The sequence below is a fragment of the Anguilla rostrata genome, chromosome 1 (genome assembly GCF_018555375.3).
Source record: "Anguilla rostrata isolate EN2019 chromosome 1, ASM1855537v3, whole genome shotgun sequence".
NCBI classification, from domain to species: Eukaryota; Metazoa; Chordata; class Actinopteri; order Anguilliformes; family Anguillidae; genus Anguilla; species Anguilla rostrata.
In genome coordinates, this window is record NC_057933.1 from 60656441 (window position 1) to 60681279 (window position 24839).

Consider the following 24839-nt stretch of genomic DNA (forward strand, 5'->3'; position numbering starts at 1 on the left):
CTACAGATCCCAGATCCCAGAAATCCCCTCTGCTGTCAAATTGACATGGTTTGAAGATTATAATATCTTGCTCTACATTATGGCCCTATAAAAATATGCTAAAATATTCACTTGTAGGTCAAAAATGTTATTTCCAGAAGGAAAAATGGTTCACCCTTAATGCCTATTAGATTTAAATAAGCTAAAGCTTCAAGATCTTGACATTATTTAACCATTTTTCTTGCTGATGTAATGTACTGTACGGGTTAGTTATTTCTGACTCATTACTGCCATATTTGATTAATTTATCCATCTCCTTCAACCCGCTAGCCAACAGAGAAAATTATTTCTTGCACTAAAATAATGGTAGAAACTAAAATTTTATCAGGGTCAACACAATCAGTGAAGTTTAAAGCCTGTATGCCTTCTGACATGGACTAGGACTGTTGAAGTGAAGCCAGTTTTACTTCTGCTACAATGGATGCACTGGGTCGTCTGTTTAATACCTTCACACGTTGGCACATTTAACACTGAAATATCTCTTTGTTAACTAACTATACATTTTATTTTATACATGTGTGAACACGTATGAGCACATACCTGTATGTGTTTGTGTGTTAAGAAAAGAATAGAATAGAATAAATGTATTTTTCCCAGGGGGAACTTCAGTACGTGAGCTGCGAATGTGGGTGTGCGTTCACGTGCGTGCACACCCGAGTGTGCGCACTCACGTGGGTATGTGCGCACGTGTTTGGGTGTGTAAATAATTAAAGGAAGCACTTTGCTCGGCGGCCTTCTCCAGGCGGGGGGACGCAGCAGGCGGCTCCGGAGCGAGCTCCGGTCCCCAGCCGAGATCACCGCTGCCAATTAATTCCCCTCTTCCGTGAGCATTCCGCGCGCAGTCTTTATGTGTGAGACTGATGGAGGGGTCCCCAAACAATGCCGAGAGACGATGAATGTTTGATTAAGCGGGAGAACGGTCCCTGGACGGCGGCGGTGCCGGTTTGGAGACGCCACGCAGGTTATCCGGGACGGCATTTCCCCGGCCGTCCCCCTCTCTCTCTTCATCGCCGTTGGTAATCGTTTGCACCCCGGGGCTCCAGGGCTCTGAGGTTCATTGCAAACACTGAGGCCTGATGCGACGGGGCTGTGTTTCAGAAACGCGACTGAAACTGACGCAATCTGACAAGAGCTTGCAGGTACAAACATAAAGGCACTCTGTGCCCCACTACTGCTGTCTTCATATGTCAATCAGGACTAATGAACGAGGGACTGTCATTACTCATAAACATAATGTCTCTGCATTTCCTAAATGCAGCCAAAAAAACCAAGAAGGAAAAAGCCACTTTTAAAATAGGGCTTGTGTCATGAATGGAATTTGAAGATGAATACCGGTTTGATATTCAGAATTTGTTCCTTTGTGAAAATAGGCCTGTAACTGACATTGTGGCATATTGAAAGGTGCACTCTGAAATACAGGATTTCTGAGGCTACAGAATTAGCTTAGTAGCTAGAAGGGCTCCAGCATTTACCATAATTTACCAAAATGCTGCAACTTTGAGTTTTGCCTTTCAACTGCCTGCATGATTCACATGGGAGCTGTTCCAAGTTTTCTTATATTCTTGTACAGCATGCTGTCTTGTTCCATTCAATCATTTAGCAAATGTGAGACCACATAAAAAGCCTGCTTTGTGCAAATGTCCCCTTAGAATACCCTCAATTTACCCTAGCTTCCACTGCTGACTGCCCACGTGTGCTAGCTGTGAATGTCCTGTCTGCTGCCAAGCCGCTTCGTGAGCAGATGTACTACCACATAGAACACTTTCACCTTCATCACTGGCAGACACAGAATTCACAACATTAAACACATGGAGCTGAATATCTGTTCAGCAATGAGAATGTCTGTGGAGAAGCCCAGGAACGCAGGCAGCCAATGGTGTTACCAGATGGGAGTCAGCAGGACCGAGCAGAGGATTGATGACCTGCCACTCGTGCTGCGTCACTGTGGCGACAGAGGCGGGGCTCGGGCGGTGAGGCTAGGGGTGTGTAAACAGTGACTGATGGCTTCCCGTACCTTTGCTGTCTCTGACGTTGCGTATGCTGGGGGTGCTGTTTGTGTCCTGGTACGGGCTCTGACTGACGTAGGGGGTCTTCTCAGGTGTGTCCTGAAGCTGCATTGTCACCTCCTCCAGCTCTTTGTCAAGCTGGACATAGAACAATGTGATAAACGATTGTTCTACCAGGCCCGATTATCCAGCTGAGGTTCCACACATGATCCATTTTTTTTTCAGAATACTCTGCTGAATATTCTGCTGACAGGTTTGTGCAGCCTCATGTTACATTTACAGAGTTTTCAGTTCTGAGCATGTCCAATCGATGATGCAGACAAACTGTTTGAAAAACTGTAGATTACCTTATTAAATGACTTATAACTGTTAAAGCCAATGAAACTGTATGGGTATTAAAATAATTTATTAAAAATATTTTAAAATTTTATTTATTAAACTTCATGAATATAATGAATTAAAGTTGTATTAATATAACTTTTAATAATTAAACTATTAAAAATGCAATATTCAGAATCCTTTACACATTATTTCAAGGTCAGGAGCAACATGTGATATTAATTCTTACTACAAATATATAAATGCTTTATGGAGCTATTAGAGCAGAATAAAACAGGAATAGTAACTTGTTAAATGGCACACTTTGAAAAGCATTACTAAACTAAGCAAAGAACAGTCAGGAATGTAATTTAATTCCCGTAGGTGCTTGTAGATTGTGGGGAATTCAAAATCTTATTACAAACAACACCCACAGTAAAATGTCCAGTGTTAATTCAACACTAACAGTGTTAATTGAACTCTCACAAATAATCTTTCTCCCCCACTGGACATTCTGTTGTACATCAGTGTTCTCTGTTTGTACATTTTAATTATTTACAATTTAGGAGACACCCAATTCATCCAATTTATAAAAAATAGCACCCCAAAACAAAATGTAGGCATAATTCAAAAATCGTTAAATGTAAAATGGTAGCCTAAATTATTAATTTCTAATCTGCATATAGACATGTTTCCTTTAGGCAAAAAAGTAAAATATTAAATTATGAAAATACATTAAATTCACACACAGTAAAATCTGTCTGAATGCTAATAGACAGCATGTTAGCCCTATGTATTAAGAGGTGTCTGTTGTGTAATTAAGAATGAGGGTCACAGTTCCCATGATGCTAATTCTCTGAATTAGTTGTCTACAGTAATGATGGGAGAGTCACCTCTGTTATTCGCATCCGGAGTTGATGGTTGTTAGCCTGCAGGCTGTCCAGTCGGGATGTGCTGGCCTGGTTGACACTGGCCACAGAGGCTGAGGTCTTAGAGTCCTCCTTCTTCTGGTTCTGCGTGAACTGGAACCTCCTATTCTGAGTGGCTGCATCTGGATTCGTTCTCATTGTTAGCAGCTGCAGAGGTCAAAAATGGACACAAATGTAACCAGCTTTTGTTCATTTTTTCTAAAAGCTAATATTTTTGTTTAAGAAAAATAATGATTGTATTTTATGTTAAGGATGACTCCCTTTAATTATATTTGCAAAACAAAAAAAAAATACAAAAAAATAATAAAGTCCCTTACTAATTTATTTAATGGATCATCACATTTTTGACATGTGCAGCACTATTACAGCAGTGCATATGTGTATATTGGCAATCCAATATATCTGATTTCAATCAAATAATTTAATGAAGTATTAAGTATCAAATTAATATTCATTAAGACTAGTTCATTAACATTAAAAATACTTAATGAAAATAAATAGCGTCAGAGCAAAACAGAAAAACTGTAATCTTTAAAGGAACCAATGATTGTTTTGTTACATAACTACAAGGCAGCTACTTTGTTGAGAATTTAAAATAGTTACGTATCAGACTAATGCAATAAACTGATTTGTTGGGACCATGTTATTTACATACCGACTTTTGAAAACATATTAAGGAGTATCATACGACAAACATATTCATGGTGATATGATATATTAAGACTAAAACAATGAGTTAGCAAGTGTCCTCCACAAAGCAGCCAAAGTGCAATAATTTTAATAACCTGTTCAGACTTATATTTGTTTTACAATCTGTTGGAACAGGATAAAGAAAAAAATAATCTAAACAATATCAACATTATTCCTAGATAAATGCTTGGCTAAAAATGGTGAATGACAAATATATTTTTTGATAATTATCCTGTAAGTGGTAAATAATTGGCAGAGCAATCGTAGGTGCTAATCAGAACCCTTAAAGCTGTACCTAAAGGCACACCGATGCCATGGGAAAGGTCACCCCACCCACCTTCGGCACAAACACCAAGCACAGGGTGATGGTGCTGCAGAAGATGATGACCAGGGCCACGATGCAGAACTGCACGTTGGGCTGGTCCCGGGTCAGGAAGGAGACAGCCGCCCCGATGATGCACATGATCCCCACGTTGTAGACGCTCATGCCGATGTACTTGCTGTCGTTCAGCGCTGGGATACTTACATTGCGAGTCTCCCAGGCCAAAAAGCAGCCAAACAACTGCAGGGAGGAGAGGAAACATTAACACACGGCCATAGGCTGAAGGTTGCTTCACAGATACATTCTCATGCAGAATCAAAATGTACCTGTAAAATACCCACTGGCCCCATATCCTAATACAACTCTTTCCCAGCCATACTCCAGGGGGCTCTCATAGTACACTCATTTTTAACTCTCGGTTAATTTGGTCTGATTGAGCCATTTCTTAAATTCTGATCTGTACTTGAAATCTTTCCATTTAGTCTGGAATTCTTTTTCCATCCAGTGTGTTGTTAGTGTGTGTTAGTGTTAGTGTGTGTTTTGTGTGTTTTGTGCTAATATGAACGTTTAATAATTTTCCATTGCACAAATTCGAGGTGACTGTTTTACATAAGTTTATTTGCCTAACAGGCTGGCCAGAGGAGGATTGGCTTCCACTCTATAGCTGGGTTCCTCCTGAGATTCCTTTCCATCCGGGAGCTTTTTTTATTGCCACCGTTTAAAGGTTTTTTCTCCCCTCTAGGGAGTTTTTTTTTTACCCATGTGCTTGCTATTTGGGGGTTCAGGCCTGGTTTTTGCTTTTTTTATGCTACTCTGTGAAGCGTCTTTGTGACAGTTTTCTGTAAAAAGCACTGATTGATTTGATGCGAAATAATGTAGGACACACAGCAAATGAATCAATAAAGCTGACAAGCTTCCTGTTACCAACTTATTTAAATTGCTCAAATAAATTTAAATAACTTTCAGGAGAAAAAAATTGCATTCTATAAGAAATATAGCTTAACACAAATGTCTGTTAAAAATAACCAAAAGCAAACATGTTTTAGTGATGCCATGCCAAACTGTTTCATAATGTTCATGGTCTCTATTTATGGAAATGGTTGTTTATTACAGAATCAAAGCCCAATGCATTCCTCAAAAGTAATATTGCTCATCAGGAATAGAACTCATAACCAGCTGGTGAAAAACTTAGTTCCTTAAATGCATTTCTTTGGCATAGTATATGGCAACTGCATAAGAGTCATAATTACAGCACACCTGAACTCAGGCAAAGTTTGTTCTTAAATAAAGGCGAGTGAAAAATCTTTACTTCACAAACAGTTGACTGAGGTCATTTTGGTAAACACTAAACTCACCAAGGTGTGTTTGTGAAGACAACAAAATGTTACATTAATTGATCCCTAATTATTTTCTGTCCCTACTGAGATAATAAAACCAAGCAAGAAGATGAGAATTGAGAAATCACACCTGATCTCAAAACAAGGCACATGGGGACAAAAACACAGGGAGGGGGTCATCACTCTGAATGCCTTGGTTATGAAAAGGGAAGCAAGGACACAGATTTTAAAAGGATGTTGAACAGGACGTCCACTTTCTGGTCCTCCAAGAGGAGCAACAGATGGGAGGGGCAAGGCATTTGGCAGGGGAGTAGTGTGACACAGAACCCAAAGGATGGAGACATAGTGGGAGATCAGACCTGACAGAGCTATTATTCTCTCACAGTGTCTGTGACACACAGAGGGACACTGTTTCCAAGGACTGAATTAAGGGGACTGAGTCACAGGCCGTACTTACGGTACCTCAGTTTACTATGAAGCTCACGTGTGACAAATTACTAAAGACATTCAATCAACTTTTGCCAGCCTTTGTTCTATATTCAGCATCTTAATTAATTATTTAAACCCAGTGGCAACCACGCTGTAATGTCTGTGAACAACAAGCTTCACCTACATTACTGGCTGGCAGAAGATAATTAAGTTATAAAAGAAAGGATGAACATGAGAGGCTAGTTACAGAAACATTAGCAGGCATTTACACCATGAGTTCAAATGGACAATCATAATCTTAAAGCTTGCAGATTAAAAACAGCAGTTTAGTTCTCAGAAATGTAAGGTTTAACCATGTTAATCTTTCAGAAATGAACATATCATATTTCATTATTTGTATTCCAACAGTACCTTACTCAAAATAATTGGCATTGCATCACTTTTACACTGTAGTCTTCAGCTGTTTTTTTTTTTTAAATGGGCACATCATCATGGAAATTTCTTTGCAAATGTGAATAACCAGTGCAGCAGCCATGCAGCTATTCATCCAGGTTTTTTGGGCCGCTGATAATAACCCAATAATAACCTTTTCCCAAGCTCACCATTAGGAGCCCTTTGTACGCATAGACGATGCCCAGCCAAATGGTCATGTGCATGTTTTCACAGTGCTCCAGAAAGGGCCGAATCGCCATGTCACGTCCATGTGGATCTGCCTGGAATAGAACGAATAAGATAAAAATGATTATAACCTTGAATATCAATATTAAAACCCCTTTTTCATAGCAGCTGCATTGTTTAACCAGTAGTGGCCATTAAGTTAGTGAGCAAACAGGAGATTCAGAGTACTCTGGTCAAGAGCTGACCAGTCTCAATAAGGATGGTGAACAAATTGAGGCTACTATAATTCCATTCTATTGTACCTTTCAGATAATCTGAAAAAAAAATTGCATATAGAAAACTTAGACTACAACACAATGAGATCAGTTTTTTTTTTACTAAAATCGGTTGGGTTAGGGTTAGGGTTATACTCAATATATACTCAAATCAATTTCAGGTTAAGTGCACAAAGGAAGAGCTCTTATACGCACTGTAATATAAAGAAATCAGCTGTTCATTTAAATCTGTAATTAACATGTTCCGAGTTATAGTGTCTGCTTCCCCTCTCGTAATCATACTGGATGCCATTCCATTAAAAGACGTTGAACCCAGTATATTCACCCAGCGTTGGAGAACCCAGAGTAACTGGGAGAGCTGGGAGGTTATCGGTTCTCCCCTGGGTTCACTGTCCAGTAATGGCAGAGAGCATGCCATCAATTTCACGGGCAGTGGTTTAGGCAGTCAGCCCTTCCCATTAGTCCACTGTGGAATAATTCAACTCCCTGGCTCCATCAGCTTGTACTCGCTGGACTGCAGCAAATGAGATGTATCCTAACAATGCTGTTACTGTGACAAATGATGAGGTCTTATAAATGCACTTTAATGGCCCTGGGGCCAAACCTCTGCACTATGGCTGATTTAGAGACTGTGTTTGCATCAGGTCTGTTTTCAGAGCGATACAAACACTTCTTGATGCAGTTAAATTTTAGTTCCAGATGGCAGAAAGCCACTGAATGGAAGAAAAATGTTCATTGAAGTAGTATTATAATTATACACAGTATTTGTCATGAAAAAATAAGGAAAGCAGTTCTCAGAAATCTATTTTCCAAGGACTTTTTGATATGAGCACATCCAGGCTATGTTCATCTATGCAACATAATGCTTTGCTTTGTGGTAGCTAATTGCAGGGTTTTAAAGGCTCAATTTGAACCACAACTTGATTAATGATTAATGGACACAAGTAATCATATGTTCAAAGATTCAATGTTTCACCATTCAGGATTAATAATGACCAAACTATCAAACTGACAATAATAATGAACCAATAGAAATGCAGACCAAAAATGGACAAAAAAATTCAGAAAAACCAGGAATTATTATACCATGTTAATAAATGGGATTCCAAGCCTCAGCCTACAATATTCATATGATCATTGATGCAATGTACGATAAACATGTATAACATAAGCATCTTCTTATGCCTTATGTCATATTTGTGACATGAGCAGATTCTGAACTGTGTGTGTGTGTGTGCATGTGTGTGCGTGTTTGTGTGTGTATACACTATGTTATATGCAGTATGATGAATACGTTGTATATATATAAACTGTCAGCTTTAATATGAGGGCACTTACATCCATACAGGGTGATCCATGTAGGTGCATGCATTGGTGCATGCGTGTAAGTTTCTGTGTGTACATTTTTTTTTAATTCCTACAACTCAAGATGACATCTTCACTTTTCAGAACATTAACTTTGTGATGTAACTGCGCTTTCTAGTCCAGGAAGGTTGTACAGTAGTGATATTCTGCTAAGTGGCTCCAGGACAGTTGAGCCAATGAAGTGGAACAGACACACAGAATGCAATGAGGAACATAGAGAGGTGGATTCTGGGTACTGTGGGAATGGTGAAGATGAGCTGAGAGAGAGGAGGAGAGAAAGAATAAGGGAGGAAGGGTAATGAAGCATTCATTGTCACACACAATCATTGTCATGAGGGGGTTGAGATTGTGCTGAAATGGGGGGGGGGGGGGGTGGTATATGTATAAGCGTGAGTGTCGCAGGGGTTCATATGACTTCATGGGTTGTTCCTGTGCCACGACTGCTAAGGTCACTGACAAGCAGATGACCTGGGTGACTCCAGGAAACTGCACAGTGACGTCCATGCTCACAGGCAAGGTGACAGTCACCCCTCATTACCTGATCTGGCAGATGGGTTCCATACCACAGTCAGACAGTGGAATAGATTTACCCTTAATTAGTCTGCCACTAATGCTGAAGTATCTTTTGCTTTCATGACCTCTGTGCATTGGGCACATAACGTTCCTGTCCTACAAGTAGTACTTTTTAATTATTACAGTTAGTCCCACATGTTGGATTTTTCCTTGGGTTTTTACCACTACTACTTCTTTTTAGGACTACCTCCAGGCTGTGTGTGTAAACAGAAATAACTGATACAGTACCGGGGTCATTGCCCTGATTTCACCAAGGGATCGTTTGACACAGCATTGCTTGCAGTATCTTTGCAAGTGCCCTGGAAAGTATACAATCAGAAATAACTTGAGTACATCATACCTCTTATTATCACAGAGATATGTCAAATGCGAGGAAAAACAAGAACTTTTTCCAAATATATTCATTTACCATACAATCATCCATTTTCAATGATATTTACATTTGTTGGAACAGAAACATTCATGGTAGCGCTAGCATTTATCAACTGATGAGTTAACTCATATTTTCACAGAATCACTTCCATTCAGAATGGATTCCAACAAACTAGTCAAACCAATGTCCAAATATGCAAATACTGCTCTTTAATATTCTATATTATATACACTAATACCATCACCGCTGTGATTCATTGTAATCTAAATGCATTAAATATGCATCCTACAGCACCAGCTAAGCACCTCTCTTGAACAGATTCATGCATTGATGCATAATTCATGCTTTGCTGAATACATTACTTTGAATTGGGTCATATGATAGAAAATTGTATGTTATAGTCCCATTATTTACTAAGGTAGTTATTATTCTGGCAAGATTATTTATGTTGTGGTAAAGAAAAACAATGAAAAAATAAGCATCTAAAAAGGAAGCGAAGCAAAGCAAGAATGATGTCCATTAGAAAGAATTCAGAGAATGACACAGCTGGAATTATCCTGTCAGGCATATCTGACCAGTAATAAACTGCTTTGTTAAAAGTCATCTTTTCCACAGATGTAACAACCTCTTGGATGAGATTACTTTTTTGGCTGAATCACTTCCTACACCTGCCACAGTGTTTAGTGGACTTTTCTAGGCAGGTCTCTCAGTTCATGCACACATTTGAAATCATGAATTCAGTTATGACCCAATCTATTAGCTAGCAAATAAAAAAAACCCATCAATGTAAAGTTTTCTAAATTAGGTGCCTTTCATTGCTACAGGGATTACTTACTCTCTTAAGTCACATTATGTCAGAAATTGCTATGCATGCCATGTAGAATAAACAATAAACACCCCATGTTCACATTGGGCTTACTGTGCGATATTGCAAACAATTGTATGACAAGAATAACAAACATTTTTAACAGATCAAAGTAAAGACTGAGGTGAATTGATAGGCTCCTAATTAGGTTGTTGAACATACGTGTTCTTTCATAATTTTTTTCCTTAACCTTATTAACGCAATGCAGGTTTGGCTCATTATCATTTGCTTTGTCTTATCTACCAGTGGGTTGGTTTCCGTGGCCATGTGTCACACTTTCACCAATTATGAGCCTATTGACTCACCATGGTCTTTAATTTGATCAGTTAAATCATTTTGTTACCTTTTAATGAAATTTGCAATATAGCACAATAAGCACAGTGTGAACATGGGACATTTATTCTTTATATTTATATTTATTCATGGCATGCATAGCCATTTCTGACATAATGTGGCTTAAGAGGGTAAATAATCCCTCTTAACATGAAAAGTACCTAATTTAGAAAAATTAACAGCTAATTAAAATTCTGGGATTAAAACTGTGGTTGGAATGAAAACCAGCATACACAGGGGGGCCCAGGACCGAGGCTGGGAACCACTGCTCCAAGCAGTTTATAGATAAGTAATATAAATATAAATAACACTGGGGGTGGTGGGCCCATTGATGCTGTTGGAAACAAATGACATATGGTTATAACACCTGCACTGATTCACCGTTTCTTAGTCTTGAAGGTGGTGTTTTTTTTCCTCAGGAGGAACCCCCCCAGGGGTTGTGGTGTGAAAGACTCAAACCCACGCAGTGTGCTGTTGTTATTGTCAGCACAGCGCCTGAGCGCTTTGCCTGTTTGTAGCATTTCAGGCTGCTGTGAAGCTGTGCTGTGGTGAAGCTGCAGAGCGACACTGCTTTCTTCTCTGCACAGAAACCCATGCAGTCCCTGCCCCTCCTGACTGGCCCACGCCTTGTTACTTCACAGCTGACAAAGCAGATGCTCGAGAATGCTTAATATTCACCAGCACCTGAGGTCGTCTGAAGAGGCATCAGTTCTGTCTGCAGAGCATATGCTGCCCAATCAGGTTTCCCAATTCACAGCGACATGCAGATTAAAAAGCAGTCATTCCAAGGGATTATCACAATTAACACGCGAGTGCATTAAAACTGGCACAGAATTTTCAACAGCCTTTTGATCCAATCCACTAATAGTGCTAAAGAGAAGGAGCAATTTTAGTGCTTTAAATGAAAGACCTGACAAAAAGGGACCAGGAGGTAGGAGCAACATGCCGTTTAGCGAGACCGACATGCTAACATTTACAAATGCCTGTGCTTTGTCCTCTCACAAGATGAATTCTGATGAAATGCTAATGGGGAACTATAAAAACAAATTCAAATGAGCTTTATGACTACACACAGTCTCAACAAGGACTTCGTGATGTCAGAGTGAGATTTCATGAACCTCACAATAGGTGGAGCCACTGTGTGCTGTCAATCACTGACTCAATCAGAAGCAAGCCGACTCATAATCTCCACAGCAGCACGCACTGTGACATTATGCACCCAGAGGTAGTATGTGCACACGTTAATAAATATTTGTGATCTTACTTTTGTTTGGAATTATTTCCCATGGCGCATGCAACCTGCACTCATAAAAATGGTGCGGCTTTCTATATCAACATTACTACAGGGGACCTTGGGAGTAAAAGACTTGCACTGAGAAGGAAGGAAGTAATGGACAATATAAAAACTGAAATTTACATATATAATTGTGAATAAATGCTATTAAATTAATGTGTTCATATATAGGCTCTTGTAAACATAACACTGCTGTACAAGCTGCTTTGGAATTACTTCAAAGTGTTTCTTCTTGCTTTAGACCACAAACCCCCAAAAGGTGCTATAGCTGCTATTGTAAAGCAGGCTGGTCATCAGAAACTTCTAAACTAGCCTTCATTGCTCATAAAATCTTACAGGGACAATTGAAAATTAATACAGTAACAAACTGAAATAAAAAAAGTATTATCTATATGGGTAGACACTTATTGCAGTTGGATTATGAAAAAATGTCCCATACAAAAAAGGATAAAGATTAATCTGATTTAATCTGGCTAGTTTCAGACTGTGACTATGCTCTGTCATCACCTTGATCATTCTAGGCACTGTATTGATTTTATCATGTCTTGCAATTCGGAGCGCGCACGCACGCACACCCACACATGCACACCCACACACGCACACACACACACACACACACACACGCACACACACACACACACACACACACCACACACGCACACACACACACACGCACGCACGCACGCACACACACACACACGCACACGCACACACACACACACACACACACCTCCGGCTCAATATTAGACCAAGCCACAAACTAAAAGAAAAGCTCCCGGCTTCAGGATCATAATTACTCCATCAGCCTGCAGCTTAATGACTTTCAAAAATCATTGACACTCATGTAAATGGCAAGCTGAATACCAGCTGCCAGACAAAAAAAAAAGGCATGAACTCTTCACAACAGATACTATTTCAATAATGAGTAGTTTGTAAGCTGTTTCATTTCTGTCATCAGCTTTTTGTGACCTCAGATTAAATTCTGAACTGAAGTCTTGTCAAAGTCGACACCCTTATCCCAGGCTACTGATACAGCTTAAATGTTGCCTGACTCTTAAGCAGATTCATATTCTTGCAGAAACATTTTCCAAAGTTTAAGTATCCCACTCCAGGTTGAAATTACCTGGATTTAAAGAGAGAAGCTAGAAGTTCAGATAGACCCTTCTCTGAAGTCATTACATGTGAACAGAGCTGAAATGGGTCTCCTCTTCATCCAGGAATGACGGTGGGCACACAAGGCCTAATGCTGCTGAACAAACACCTGGCCTATGACCAGCAGCTGGTTAAACCACATTTGACCATCTTGCTGGCAGTGGATGCCAGGACGCTCAGCATAATTCAGTAGTCCTCCTGTGACCTTATCTCTGTAAGAGAGTCCAGCTCTCTGCAGGAACACACTCAAACCAGCTCTTTTTAGCTCCACCAGGGGGCGCCAAGGCACTGGAGTGACATTGTATACCAATAAACAAGCACAAACACCTGCCAGTTAGGACTGTAGAATTGCTCAGTGCTCCTTTGCCCAGTATAACTGTGCTGTTTCACCTGACCAACAGGTGGCACATGCAAGCATATTATAATTATGTATATGCACGACATATGTGAGAGTACAAATATCTTGACTGCTATTAAGATTAACCTTCATTTTGAAATCTTGTCAGCCGAACTCCTCTCCCATTCTACAGTAATTACAAGATCACTGCTAATTGAGTAAGCATGTGTAAACAAACAAAAATATGTGTACACCAGGGCTATCCAAACCTGTACCTGGATATATACAGCCCAGTAGGTTTTCATTTCAACCCTAACTTTGCAGGCCTGATTCTAGTCACTAGCAGCTCAATGAGTGCTGAGATAGGATGTATTAGGGTTGGGGTGGAAACCAACAGCACTGTAGAACTCCAGGAAAAGTGCTGGGCAGCCCTGATGTATTTTCGTACATCTGCTATGCTGCTTTTAAATAATTTAAAGTATTATAATCTTAATGTAACCTGAAATTACGTAAAATGCATCTAAAACAACAATTACACCATTTACCCAACATATTTTACACAACAAATTAATTATGATATCATCTCCAGAACAACAAAATAAATACACAGTCTGGGATATAAAATTTAATCTCTTTAGATATGCCCTGGTGATTTCTGCGATTCTAGGACAACCATATGGTGCAGTAGCCCAAGATTCAGTAAGCAAGCGTCAGTAAATTACTGGTGCAGAGTTTAATAGCAGCCATATGGTTGAAAGGTCTCATCTCAGCATGCTTGTCCTCAACCACGTTTACCAATGCAAGCTGTCAAATTCCTATTGGTACATTTCCCCTTGTGTTATGTAGGGCAGGTCAGTGTCTGACTGTGGTCTGTATATATAATTCCACATACAGAATAACATAACATAACATAATCAGACTCATTTTCTTAAGCATTACTTATGCCTTCCATACATTAGGAGGCTTCTAGACAAGTAAAGTTTGGCACACACTCACATTTAACAACAATCTGTCATGTCATTGGTTTTTAGTCCTAGAAGTCCACACAGCTTAAGATTTTGCAAAAACTAGGCATCATGCGGCATCACACATTATGTGACTCCAACAGGATTTCTTTGGCCCTCCTCTTCCTGTCAGATAATTTCACAGAGAAGTAAAAGAGGAACAGTACTGTGTAAACCAAAAGGGCAATGGCAACAGCAGCAACAGCTTTTGGCCACTGCTGCATTTACGAGTGTAATGGTCTGTGCTAAAATGACCACAAAGAGAAGAAAAAGCACAATGTGAACAGGCCCCTGGTAGGTGCGCTGTCTTTGTGTGTCTGACATCACAAAGACAGCGCACCTACTGGCTGTTGACAGTGTAGGATTATAAATTGCATCATTCACCATCACAAATCAGCCTAAACTTAAGATTTATGATAATATTAATAATGTGTGATATTGTCGAAATGATAAAGATGAGAAAAAGTCTGTATTCATCTCACACTAATCGTGTGGTGTGATAACCATGTGCACCAACTGAGGTAAGATCGGTGTGATTTTACTTGCAAGTGTAGGTTCAGCATGAGTGTGTTCCTGTCCAACCAGTCACATTTCATGTATTTGGCCTCATCAAGCATGTGGTTATATCTGAATATTGCTATATCAATTCACTGCAAGTGCAAAGCCTACGCCTCCCCTTCAAGCCCAAAGCTCAGAAATTCAACGGCGCAGCCATATTAGCACACAGAACACAGCTAATTCCATTTATAATCAGACGCCAAATTAATATAATGCCATTGTGGCTCTGGCCCCTCAGAGGCCCTGTAATAAAGACAGACAGTTTGAAGCATCCCTTTGTGGGCCATGCGCGTTTGCACAAGGGGGTTTTAATAAGCGCACAGCGGGTTGCTCAAACTCCGGAGACGGGGCCTAGCGTCCTCGCTGGAGAGCTTCCTATCCCGGAGCAGCCTCAGACACTCACCCCAGCTGTTTCTCGTGCTGCTTTCACACCCTGCGGTTAGCAGGTGGACTGGCCGCGCGCCAGCCCTTTCCTCCAGCGCGGGGTTTAATTATCCACCGCGGTCCCTGCCCGGGGACCGCAGACGCCAACCGCTGATCGATGTCGCCCGTGGTGCCATGATGTTAACCATCCCTGACACCGTACTCCCTTCCTCCTCCCTCTCGAAAAAAACAACTTGTTTGACTACAGCCAGACATTGTTTTATGTCCTGCGACCATTCCCAGCAATGAGGTGGACACTTCAGGTGTGTGGCACAGCAGTTAGGGAACTGGATTTGTAACCGCTAGTTTGCGAGTTTGAATCATTGGTGGCGCATGGTCGTAATTTCTCTATTGCTGTCATACACGATTGAACTACACTGAAGGACATTTTTATCATCGCATGATGCATTAGTGGCTTAAACAAGCTGACTGCATGCATTTCCTATTTTGCAATGATGCAGTTTGTTTATATGGTTATTTCTTTATGGATTGATGCTGCACATATTCTGCACAGATTCACTGACCTCTAAATCGTCTGGATAGTTGATCCCACCCACTACATCAGATACATGCTAATAATATAAAGAATTATCTGCCAGAAAATATTAAGGCAGCCCCTTCTGTTTATAGTTTTCAGTCACTATTAAAAGACCACATTTTTGACATTTTCTATAATGGCTTGCAATATTCTCATTAGGTCAGACTATCATAATTGTAAAACATTTATTTTCTTTTGAAGGTTTTTTATTTTCATTTTTTACATTTTTGTAGTTATTTATGAATAATGAGTTTTCTTAATTTCCTGGCTGTGGAAAGACAATAGTGTATGAAATATGCTATAAGTTATAAGATTGTTATTCTTTAATTTAAATCAGTGAATCGGCTCATTCTTAATGAATATCATCAACAGAATGAGCATGGTTCACCAGCCTTGATCTAGAACTATACGGCTGGAATAAGCAGTGTGCCGAATAGGAGGGAGTAATTCTCCTTGCTGTCACGACTCTCCAATGCTGACAACTGACTTCCTGTCATAACAGGAAGGCTTTTTAATGGCTCCATTACACTAATCAACACAACTTCACAACAGCACAGCTATTCTCACTACACTGAAAAGACATGCTTCAGCTGAGCGGTGAAAAATACTATAGGAAAGGAGTGAAAAAGTACATGTATCACCTTATTGTTATTTTTATTTTTGGTTCCCTATTAGAATTCATGTCGTGTTTTTCCCAGTGACATTGTAGTGTGCCTGCATCTTAAAATGGCTGCCGGTTTTATTACAGGTGTGCAGACAGCTGGCGGTCATGCTGAGGGTTTGGATGACTTTGAGGGGAAAAAAGGGGAACTTTTCCACCATCTGTAGCCAAATAAAGAGTATGCGTAACATGTTTAAACGGCATGGATGTTATTTTTAAAAAACATAATAAATGCATTTATATAAAATCCTATAACCTGAAAGATTAAAGCTGTGTGTAGTGACATCATGAGTAATATGGGAGTTCAGCTTAGATGGGGAAAGTTGAGAGGTGCCCGTATTTCTGCTTGACAAGTAAGGTTGTGCTGTTCATTATTGTTAGCTGGGTAGCTAGCTGACTTGATAGATTCATGCAGTTTTGAGGATGTTAGGGACAAACATAAAAATGGAAATGTTTCAGCTATAGGACTTCTTAATGTTATCAATGATGTTATCTAGATGTCATCAATTATCTTGATATGATCTTGACTGCTATCAAGAACGCTAACTATAGGTTAAATTACGTGCCATCATAAACATGTTTCACCATTAAGTCTGCAATATACTATTGGCATACAATTTGTTGTCTGTCAAATTCAGGAGGTATGGGAAGGATGGATAACTCCAACACAGGTAAGGGGTAAGGTGCATCTTTCATCATCAAAGAATGTATATTCTTATGACACAAGAATTCATCATGTTAGGTCATTATGGTGTGGATATCAAAACAGAATTTTGTGTCATTCTGAGGTTAACAAGTTATCAATTTGACGTTTAAAAAATGTCCACACATTTGAGTAGAAAACACTGTTCCCAGGTAAACAATGCACAATGAGTTCCACTTCTCATGCCTTTATAATATGATGACAAACCAGTTAGACAAAGACCCCACAATCGGTAAATCTTATCAAAACTCTTCAGTGCCCAATATTCTCTTCTTCTATATCACGAGACAGAAAATAAACACTTATAATTCATAATAAATATATTGTATTTTGTTTTAAAACTTGAAGCCTTAAAATGTTTTTCACAGTAGTCGCTGTCCTATAGATTTAAATGTGAGGCATGAAAGCTTTAATAAATGCCATAAAGCAGCTACAATTTGCCAAACACCATCAGCTAAAATACGCATATTTACAATGGACTCTTATTTGTAACAACAACAAAAAAAAACTGTTACCACCCTTTCCATTTTTCAAGTCAATACTGAAAATAGATTCCCAATTCACTCACAGAATGGGTCTCACAATAGTGTGTGTCTGATAATCAAGCAGAAATAATGAATTTCTAAAATCATTACAAATGGCTGGGTTGGGTCCACACCTGGAGAAGGAGACAGGTGCAGGAGGAGGGGGAAATCTGGACTCACACATGCTAACAGAAACTGACAAATCCATTCCTCATTCAGAAATTAGAACACAAAGCCAGGTCTAGACAACAGACTTTCATGATGGGGCTGTCTCTTACTTATAATTGGCATTTATGATTTATGAACCAGTGCTTCTGTATGTTTGTTTTTTTCTTGCTATGAAAAAAGACATTTAGCCCTTTGCGCATTCATGATTAATTCCCAACATTTTCTTGGGCTGTGGTCGTTTATCCACAATTTTAAAAAATGGAAATTGTTACCCTGTGCTCAATGTGCAAATGGCCCCTTTCCTTTAAAAAAAAAAAAAAAAACTTTTTTTCAGTCTTGTTCAGTCTGGGTAAGCATTACATTTACTGTGAAAATTGCCAGAATCTCATCCACAATTTCACTTTTACTTTACTGCAAATCACTCTGCAACTGTGTAGTACAAAAGCCAAAAGGTGACTTAAATTAGTTTTGCCAATTTCTTGATAAAAATTCAGCAAATTGAATGATTATCATAAAGTCCGTGTATGTACTTCAGTGTGAATGGTCGACATTTGAAAGCAGGATAGATGTTCTCATACATGCAGGTTATGGTATAATTCATTAGGTTATAGGGAATAATATATAGCGTGTCAGTGTGTGTCTGTGGGAACTGTGTTCCATGCCTTTGTGAGGCTGAAAACAGTCACATTTCAAACTTCTGCCACCAGCAATAGCTTCCTTGTAATCTCTAGAGCTCTTATTCAGACCAGTTACATGAAATATTAATCCCTCTTCCTAAAGCCTTAGGCAGTGACTCATTCAGATCATACCATTCTGCATCATACTGAACATTTATGAACAACGAAGACAAATTTTGCAGGTGAATATATCTGGAAAAGTATGCAAAAATGTCCATGTATGTTGTACACATTTAAGTATGCATGTGTATGAGCATGTTTGCATCAGAATGCTGTACACGGCATCATTCACAGCCTAAACTGTTCTTTTTAGGTGCCCTAAATATCACCGTTGCTGTGCTGGTATATTGTTGTCAGAAATGTGGTTGTTGCCATGGTGATGCTATAGGCTACTGCAATATTCTTTCAGCCTACATTAGCTGCAGCTCAGAATAGGAGAGAAGGAGGGGGGTTAGGACAGTCACCAGAATACTAATCAATGTCCGGATGGTTTGTCTTCCGGTAACAAAAGAGGAAATGAGTGGGACTATATTTTAAAATAATTGACAAATACTTTTATAAAAACCTTAAAAAGTAGCACAAATAATGATAAAATAAAAACAATAATAAGGTTAATAATACAAACCAAAGTAGAAACCATTTCTGGGTAAATCAATATACACTATTACATCACAATATGGTATTTAATAGGGAAATTAAGGATCTCACCTGGTTGTGGTGTTGGAAAAGGGAAGCAGTGTCAGCAATTACTGACATTGCAGTTTAGGTATCTTGAATTATTAGCAAATAAAAGGGGTTACATTTAGGGCAGGTACAGTCACCAGCAAGGCAGCTGTCTATGAAATAAAAATAGCCATAAATATTTAGTTACTGATGGCAATTTTTATTTCAGCTACTGTGCAACCTTGCTACTTGTAAACTAGGTCAAGTAATTTTTTTCAAAGCATAGTTCATCATCCTTTCATATTTTTGCTTTATTCAGACAGGTAGAAAGCAGACACAGTAATAGACAGAGCAGGGACCACAGCTGAGAAAGTACCATGAGAGTCAAACCTACAACCTTTTGGGTACAAGCCCAGTTCCTTTTGTCACAATACTGTTCCTATGCGTTTCTGTGACACATTGGCCCTTTGGATAGCTTTCATTGATCAGAAATGATTTTTAGTCCTTATTGAGCAATTAAGCAAGTTGCAGGACTAAGTTTGGAAATTGTTTAACAGACATGAAATTAATTACATTTATACAGTGTCTTTGATGGATATCAAAGCACTGTAATGTGAGGGGGTGACTCAATTCAACCTCTGCCACAGCAGCACTTGATTGATACGCAGTCCTTTGCAGCTCATTGTACAACTGAAGTGGAGAGGGAGGAATTTATTTAGTCAATTGAATTGGGGGATGATAAGTTGGCCAAAGTGAAAATCCTGTTGGGGGATTTGGCGGCAGACAGGGGGATCTTCCTTCTTGTTGTTATATGTGCTGTACAATCTTTAATGACCGCACTGAGTCAGCACCTGGATCCAACAACTCGACTTCGAGCCTCATTCACATTGACACATTGGTTTAAGACAATCACATGCTCAAGAATAATTGAGATGCATTAGACTGCGGCTGAAACTGCGAGCAGATAAACTGACTTGTATTTACCCAGGTCTGATATTTTGATGTGAATCAATGCCATGTGCGACATGGTGAGGTAAGCTTTTCGGAGGAGGGGTGCTCCTGCTGGTGTACTATAGAGTATAAAGTGAAGTATGACTAAACTAGAGTGATGGTGAACCTTCGATAAAACTAGATTGCTATCTAACCTGGTTGACAGAAGGACTAGAAAGACACATTTCTTTCTAAGAAGTATAGGGTTTGAGATAGTTGGTGGAATATTTAAGTAATGTTTCAATTGCAATAGAATCACATATTTTGAAATGCATATTTTGACCATAATTATACTTTTTGTTGGTACTGTAAGCAGTGGTATGAACATGATAATGACCTCAGGGCTGGGCATTAAAGCGATAATGACCACAGAGCTAGACATTACATATACGCACAAAACTACTCCACATTTGTCATATGCTCCTCCCCTGAAAATAGGCTATTTTTGATGTGGTTATGGGCTTCTACTTGTGCTACTAACAGAAGAGGAAGAAGAAGAAGAAGAAAACAAAAGCTTAAACCTGCAATAGGCTACTGGCTTGGAATTGTGGGTGTTCTCCTGCTGTAGAAATATAAACAACAATCAACCCTTATCTTTACCTCAGCTAGAAAATAAATATTTGCTCCTATTTTCCAATAGAGGGAAAATCACTCAGAGGGGCCCCTGCCCCATGAGGGAACAAGGGAGGAAACATAAAGCACATCCAACTCCTCATGGATCGATACATCAAACGTTCTGTGAAATCAGCCCTCGGGGACCTCTTTTCATCGTATTGACCTCTAAAGCCCAGGGGTGGTATGACTGAGTCGCTTTAACTCGTTACATCTTTTATCTACCATCAGATCTGCTCCGAAAGCTGGTCGGGAGTGTGTGAGCTGGCAGGACACACAGAGCACTGGTGCTCAGCCAGGCCATAAAGTCTGTTCCCACTATTTTGATCACCATAACATACTTCACAGTAAGATACACGTATCGCAGAGATTCTACTGGAAGCAAAACCATGTCCACAACCTCAAAAGCTTGAACAAATATGGATTGCAGACATTGAGTAAAGATGTACAAAGATGTGTCTTTACAGTGAATGCCTTTTAGGAACAAACAGTAGAATATTGCATGAGTAACCTATATTAAGTAAAGTAACTAAAAATATATTCAGAAAATATCTAAATGAGAATAAGCATGTAAAGAAATGCTAAATGTTGGACCTTGGTTGGTGGAGGTCACATGGTCTGGAATTTTGGAATGTCAGTCTTATGTTCTCAATGTTGACAAAATGGGGCAAAAGTATTGGATTTTGGACTTGATTGTGTATCCACCTTTACCACTGTCCTGTTCTGTTCTGAACAATCCTAATCAGTTTTGGATTAAAAATATATAAACAGGATTCATTTGAAATTGTCAGATGGACCACAAAAAAGTGCATTGTTTAATCAAGCCAAAAATGTAGAATATCTATACATTCATAAAGCTAGTATGGGCCTCTGGCCCCCATCTATCATCACGATTTTTTCATAACATTGAAACCATGCATTTCACGGGATATGTAGTGATGTTGTGGGGAAGCTTCACTTGGCTAGTGATTATAGGCACATTCAACACAGAGATTTTTACTTGACATGACCAAACTAAGGGGTCTTAATAATTGTTTTTTTTTTTTTTAATGGGCGAAAGACATATCTAATTGCTTTAATGTAAAATTTCTATCTCCACCCCACTTTCAGCAGTTCTATTTATAGCTCACCAGCCTTAACACGTTTTAGTTTGCAAACTTTCTCATATCACCTGAAACTTTAAAATCGTTCTTTAATGTCCTACAACATTCTTAGGTTCTTTGCCACGTTAAAATGATCATCTTTTAAATATATTCACAAAACAAGCAGTGAATTCCTCACCAAGGTAATACATTTTTAGGAACTCTTATTCTTCAGGTCATGACTAAAATTTGAAGTTATCAAAGCTAAAAATAACAAATGAATCATATCGCCAGCAAGAATAAGGTTATAAACTCGCAACACAGGCATTAATGCAGACCGACTGTACCTCTAGACTGTACTCTTCCACTGTTCTCTTCAGTGGGTCCACAATCTGCCAGCAGATTAAAATGCAGAGGTCTATCAGCAGCATTCCACCAACAATGATCAGCAGCTTCTGGTCTTTGATGATCTAGACAGGGGTTGGACGGAGAGAGTGTCTGAGAGAAACAGGCCAGGGAAGAACATTCATGTTCCTGTGTTACAGCAGGTGAAAACCGGCTACTTCTTATGCTTCCTATTAAAAAAACGATATGGGGATGGCAAGACAAAACATCACAGAAAAGGTCATAGAAGAAATGGAGAAGAGCAGAAAAAGAATTTTGCCTGTGGCTCAAAATATCAATGCATGAAGAAGGCCACAGAACTGGAGAAACAACACACAATCTTATGATTGGATATGTAATTATGGACATGAAAGCATAAAATGTAGGAACTGTAAAAGATCTCCCTAAATTGTTCACCAATCTCATGAAACACTATAGAAACACTGTAGAATTGAAGTGTTGTAATATCTACTTGGTAAAACCAAAATGTGTAAAAATACCTTTTAATAAAAGCAAAGAATCTGCACTTCAACCATGGGTGAATTGTTTGATTCAAAATGTAATATTGTGGAGCGCACAACCAAAATAAATAAATAAATAAATAAATAATGTCTTTGTCCCTAACATAATGGAGGGCGCTGTACATACTGATGAGACTGTGAATTACATAGGATGAGGACAATAGTTATATTTTATATCTGGCACAAGCTATAGCTCCTTTTCTTAATAACAATCAGTGCCTGATAAAGATGATTCCTTTTTTAAATCCTGCCTGCCCAGTAGCTAAGCCACAACAAAGTTTTAATTAATTATTGTGCTCTTCTGTCGTTATAAGCTCTCTGAACCAACACAAAATATCATCAATAAATATACTGTGGAGCAGCCAGCACACGCTTTCTTGGCCAACATAACTTCAATTCTCTGCAGTGGCACACTTAGATAATCTCAGAAACCGCAAAACACTTGAGTAAACTATGGAGTGCCATCTCTGACTGACAAACAGGCTGTTTGCTCAGAGATCTGCTGTTCCCTTCGAGGAGTGCAGAAGTGGGGCACTCACTCTGAGAGTCCAAACCGAGCGGTCGGCTGTCATGGGAGTTACTCACACTGCCAGTACTACTGAATGAGACTCAAATATCACACGACTCTCATACCTGACAACAGGCCCCCCCAGGGGCAGAGAGCGCGTCCCGTGAATTATTATGTTAACTGAACCAGCTTATTGTATTTGCTTGGGAGGACGAGCTAACAAAGAAAGGTGCTTGATATTTGAGTCCCATTCAGCAGTACATTGTGTTGTAAGGGTTCTTGCATATTCACTCAGACCACACTAAACAATAGAGCTTAAATTCACAATTCTACCCGAACAAGTCCATTTGGAGTCACCGCATGAAAATGCTGGTTACAAAAAATATCTGTGAATATGTTTACTATATTATTAAATTATATTTTTTAATGCCTAATATAAATATAATAAAAAATGCTATTTGTGAAAAGTAATGCTAAATATATGTCATAGCACCTATTTTAAAGCACCTGTTGTGTTTGCATATTTTCCCATATAGTGCTAAGTATTGCAATATCTAAGTAACACAGTTCAGTTAAGTATATTTGCAGTATATACTCTATTTCTATCGGAGAGGGCCATGTATGGAGAGAGAAAGACTAGTTATGTAGCAATAATATAGCAATGTATCAGACAGCTCAGGTACTAGATGCTAGTATTCGGAGTGCAAGGCTTTTTGAACCGTAAATAGCCTGCAACTACAATGTATTATCCGTGAAAGATCATAAGGAATCTTCAAGTTCCATGGAAAGTTTCTCTGATTTGCGCATATGGGTCAGTAACTGGCAGGACATCAATACTCCGCCCATTTTGCGGTGATGGAATACTGACTTGTTCATCACTAAACGTGTGTTCTTTGCTCTAACTTTCTGTTATAAATTGTCACAACACTAGAGAAATAGTAATAAACAAAACGTATACAAAAATATGTTTTTCTTTCTTTAAAAAAATATGTGGGCACATCATCTAGCTCATTTCAACTGAAGCAGGGCAAGGTTAATTCAGAGGTTGGTTCTGAATCAGTCTAGCCTTTGTTCAGTCTTTATATAATCTACTTGCAGGTTGCTTAGATGGAAGACCAGGGCAAAAAATAAAACCTTGGCAGGATTTGAAACAAGAAATAGCACAAGGGTTTCCCTAAGGCCACCAATCTGGACCAGGGCTGGACAGCACAGTGCCAAAAACAGCTGTGACCTCTCTCTGACAGCACCCACAGGTCCTAGAGTTCCTGCCCAGGCAATACCACAGACACAAAAATCTAAAGATAAAACAGCACATACTGTACTCTAAGGGCCAAAAAAGCACATACGAGTACCGCAGACAACCTCAAAGAAATATTTTACATGGCCAGTCAGCCAGAAAGAACAAACACATTATTGGAGTTTCATTATATTTCATTAATTTATTTGCATATTTCAATTAACACTATTTTTACTGTCCTCTCAGGTGGATCAGAGATGGACAGACCTTTTGTAAAGCTTACATTTCATGTTGCCTGAACCATGTGCTTCCTACTATCGCTATGAGAGGG

General features: G+C 39.2%; 1 protein-coding gene across 1 annotated transcript in view; it reads right to left on the reverse strand.

The window, feature by feature from the left end:
* LOC135260818 (gamma-aminobutyric acid type B receptor subunit 2-like) overlaps window positions 1-24839 on the reverse strand; it is a 98061-nt gene that overhangs the window by 4457 nt on the left and 68765 nt on the right. The window contains exons 13-17 of the mRNA XM_064346436.1: window positions 22206-22328; window positions 6673-6783; window positions 4320-4544; window positions 3257-3439; window positions 2054-2183 (exon numbers count right to left, since the gene is read on the reverse strand). Coding sequence (XP_064202506.1) covers window positions 2054-2183; window positions 3257-3439; window positions 4320-4544; window positions 6673-6783; window positions 22206-22328 — 772 coding nt within the window. The remainder of the gene's footprint in view (window positions 1-2053; window positions 2184-3256; window positions 3440-4319; window positions 4545-6672; window positions 6784-22205; window positions 22329-24839) is intronic.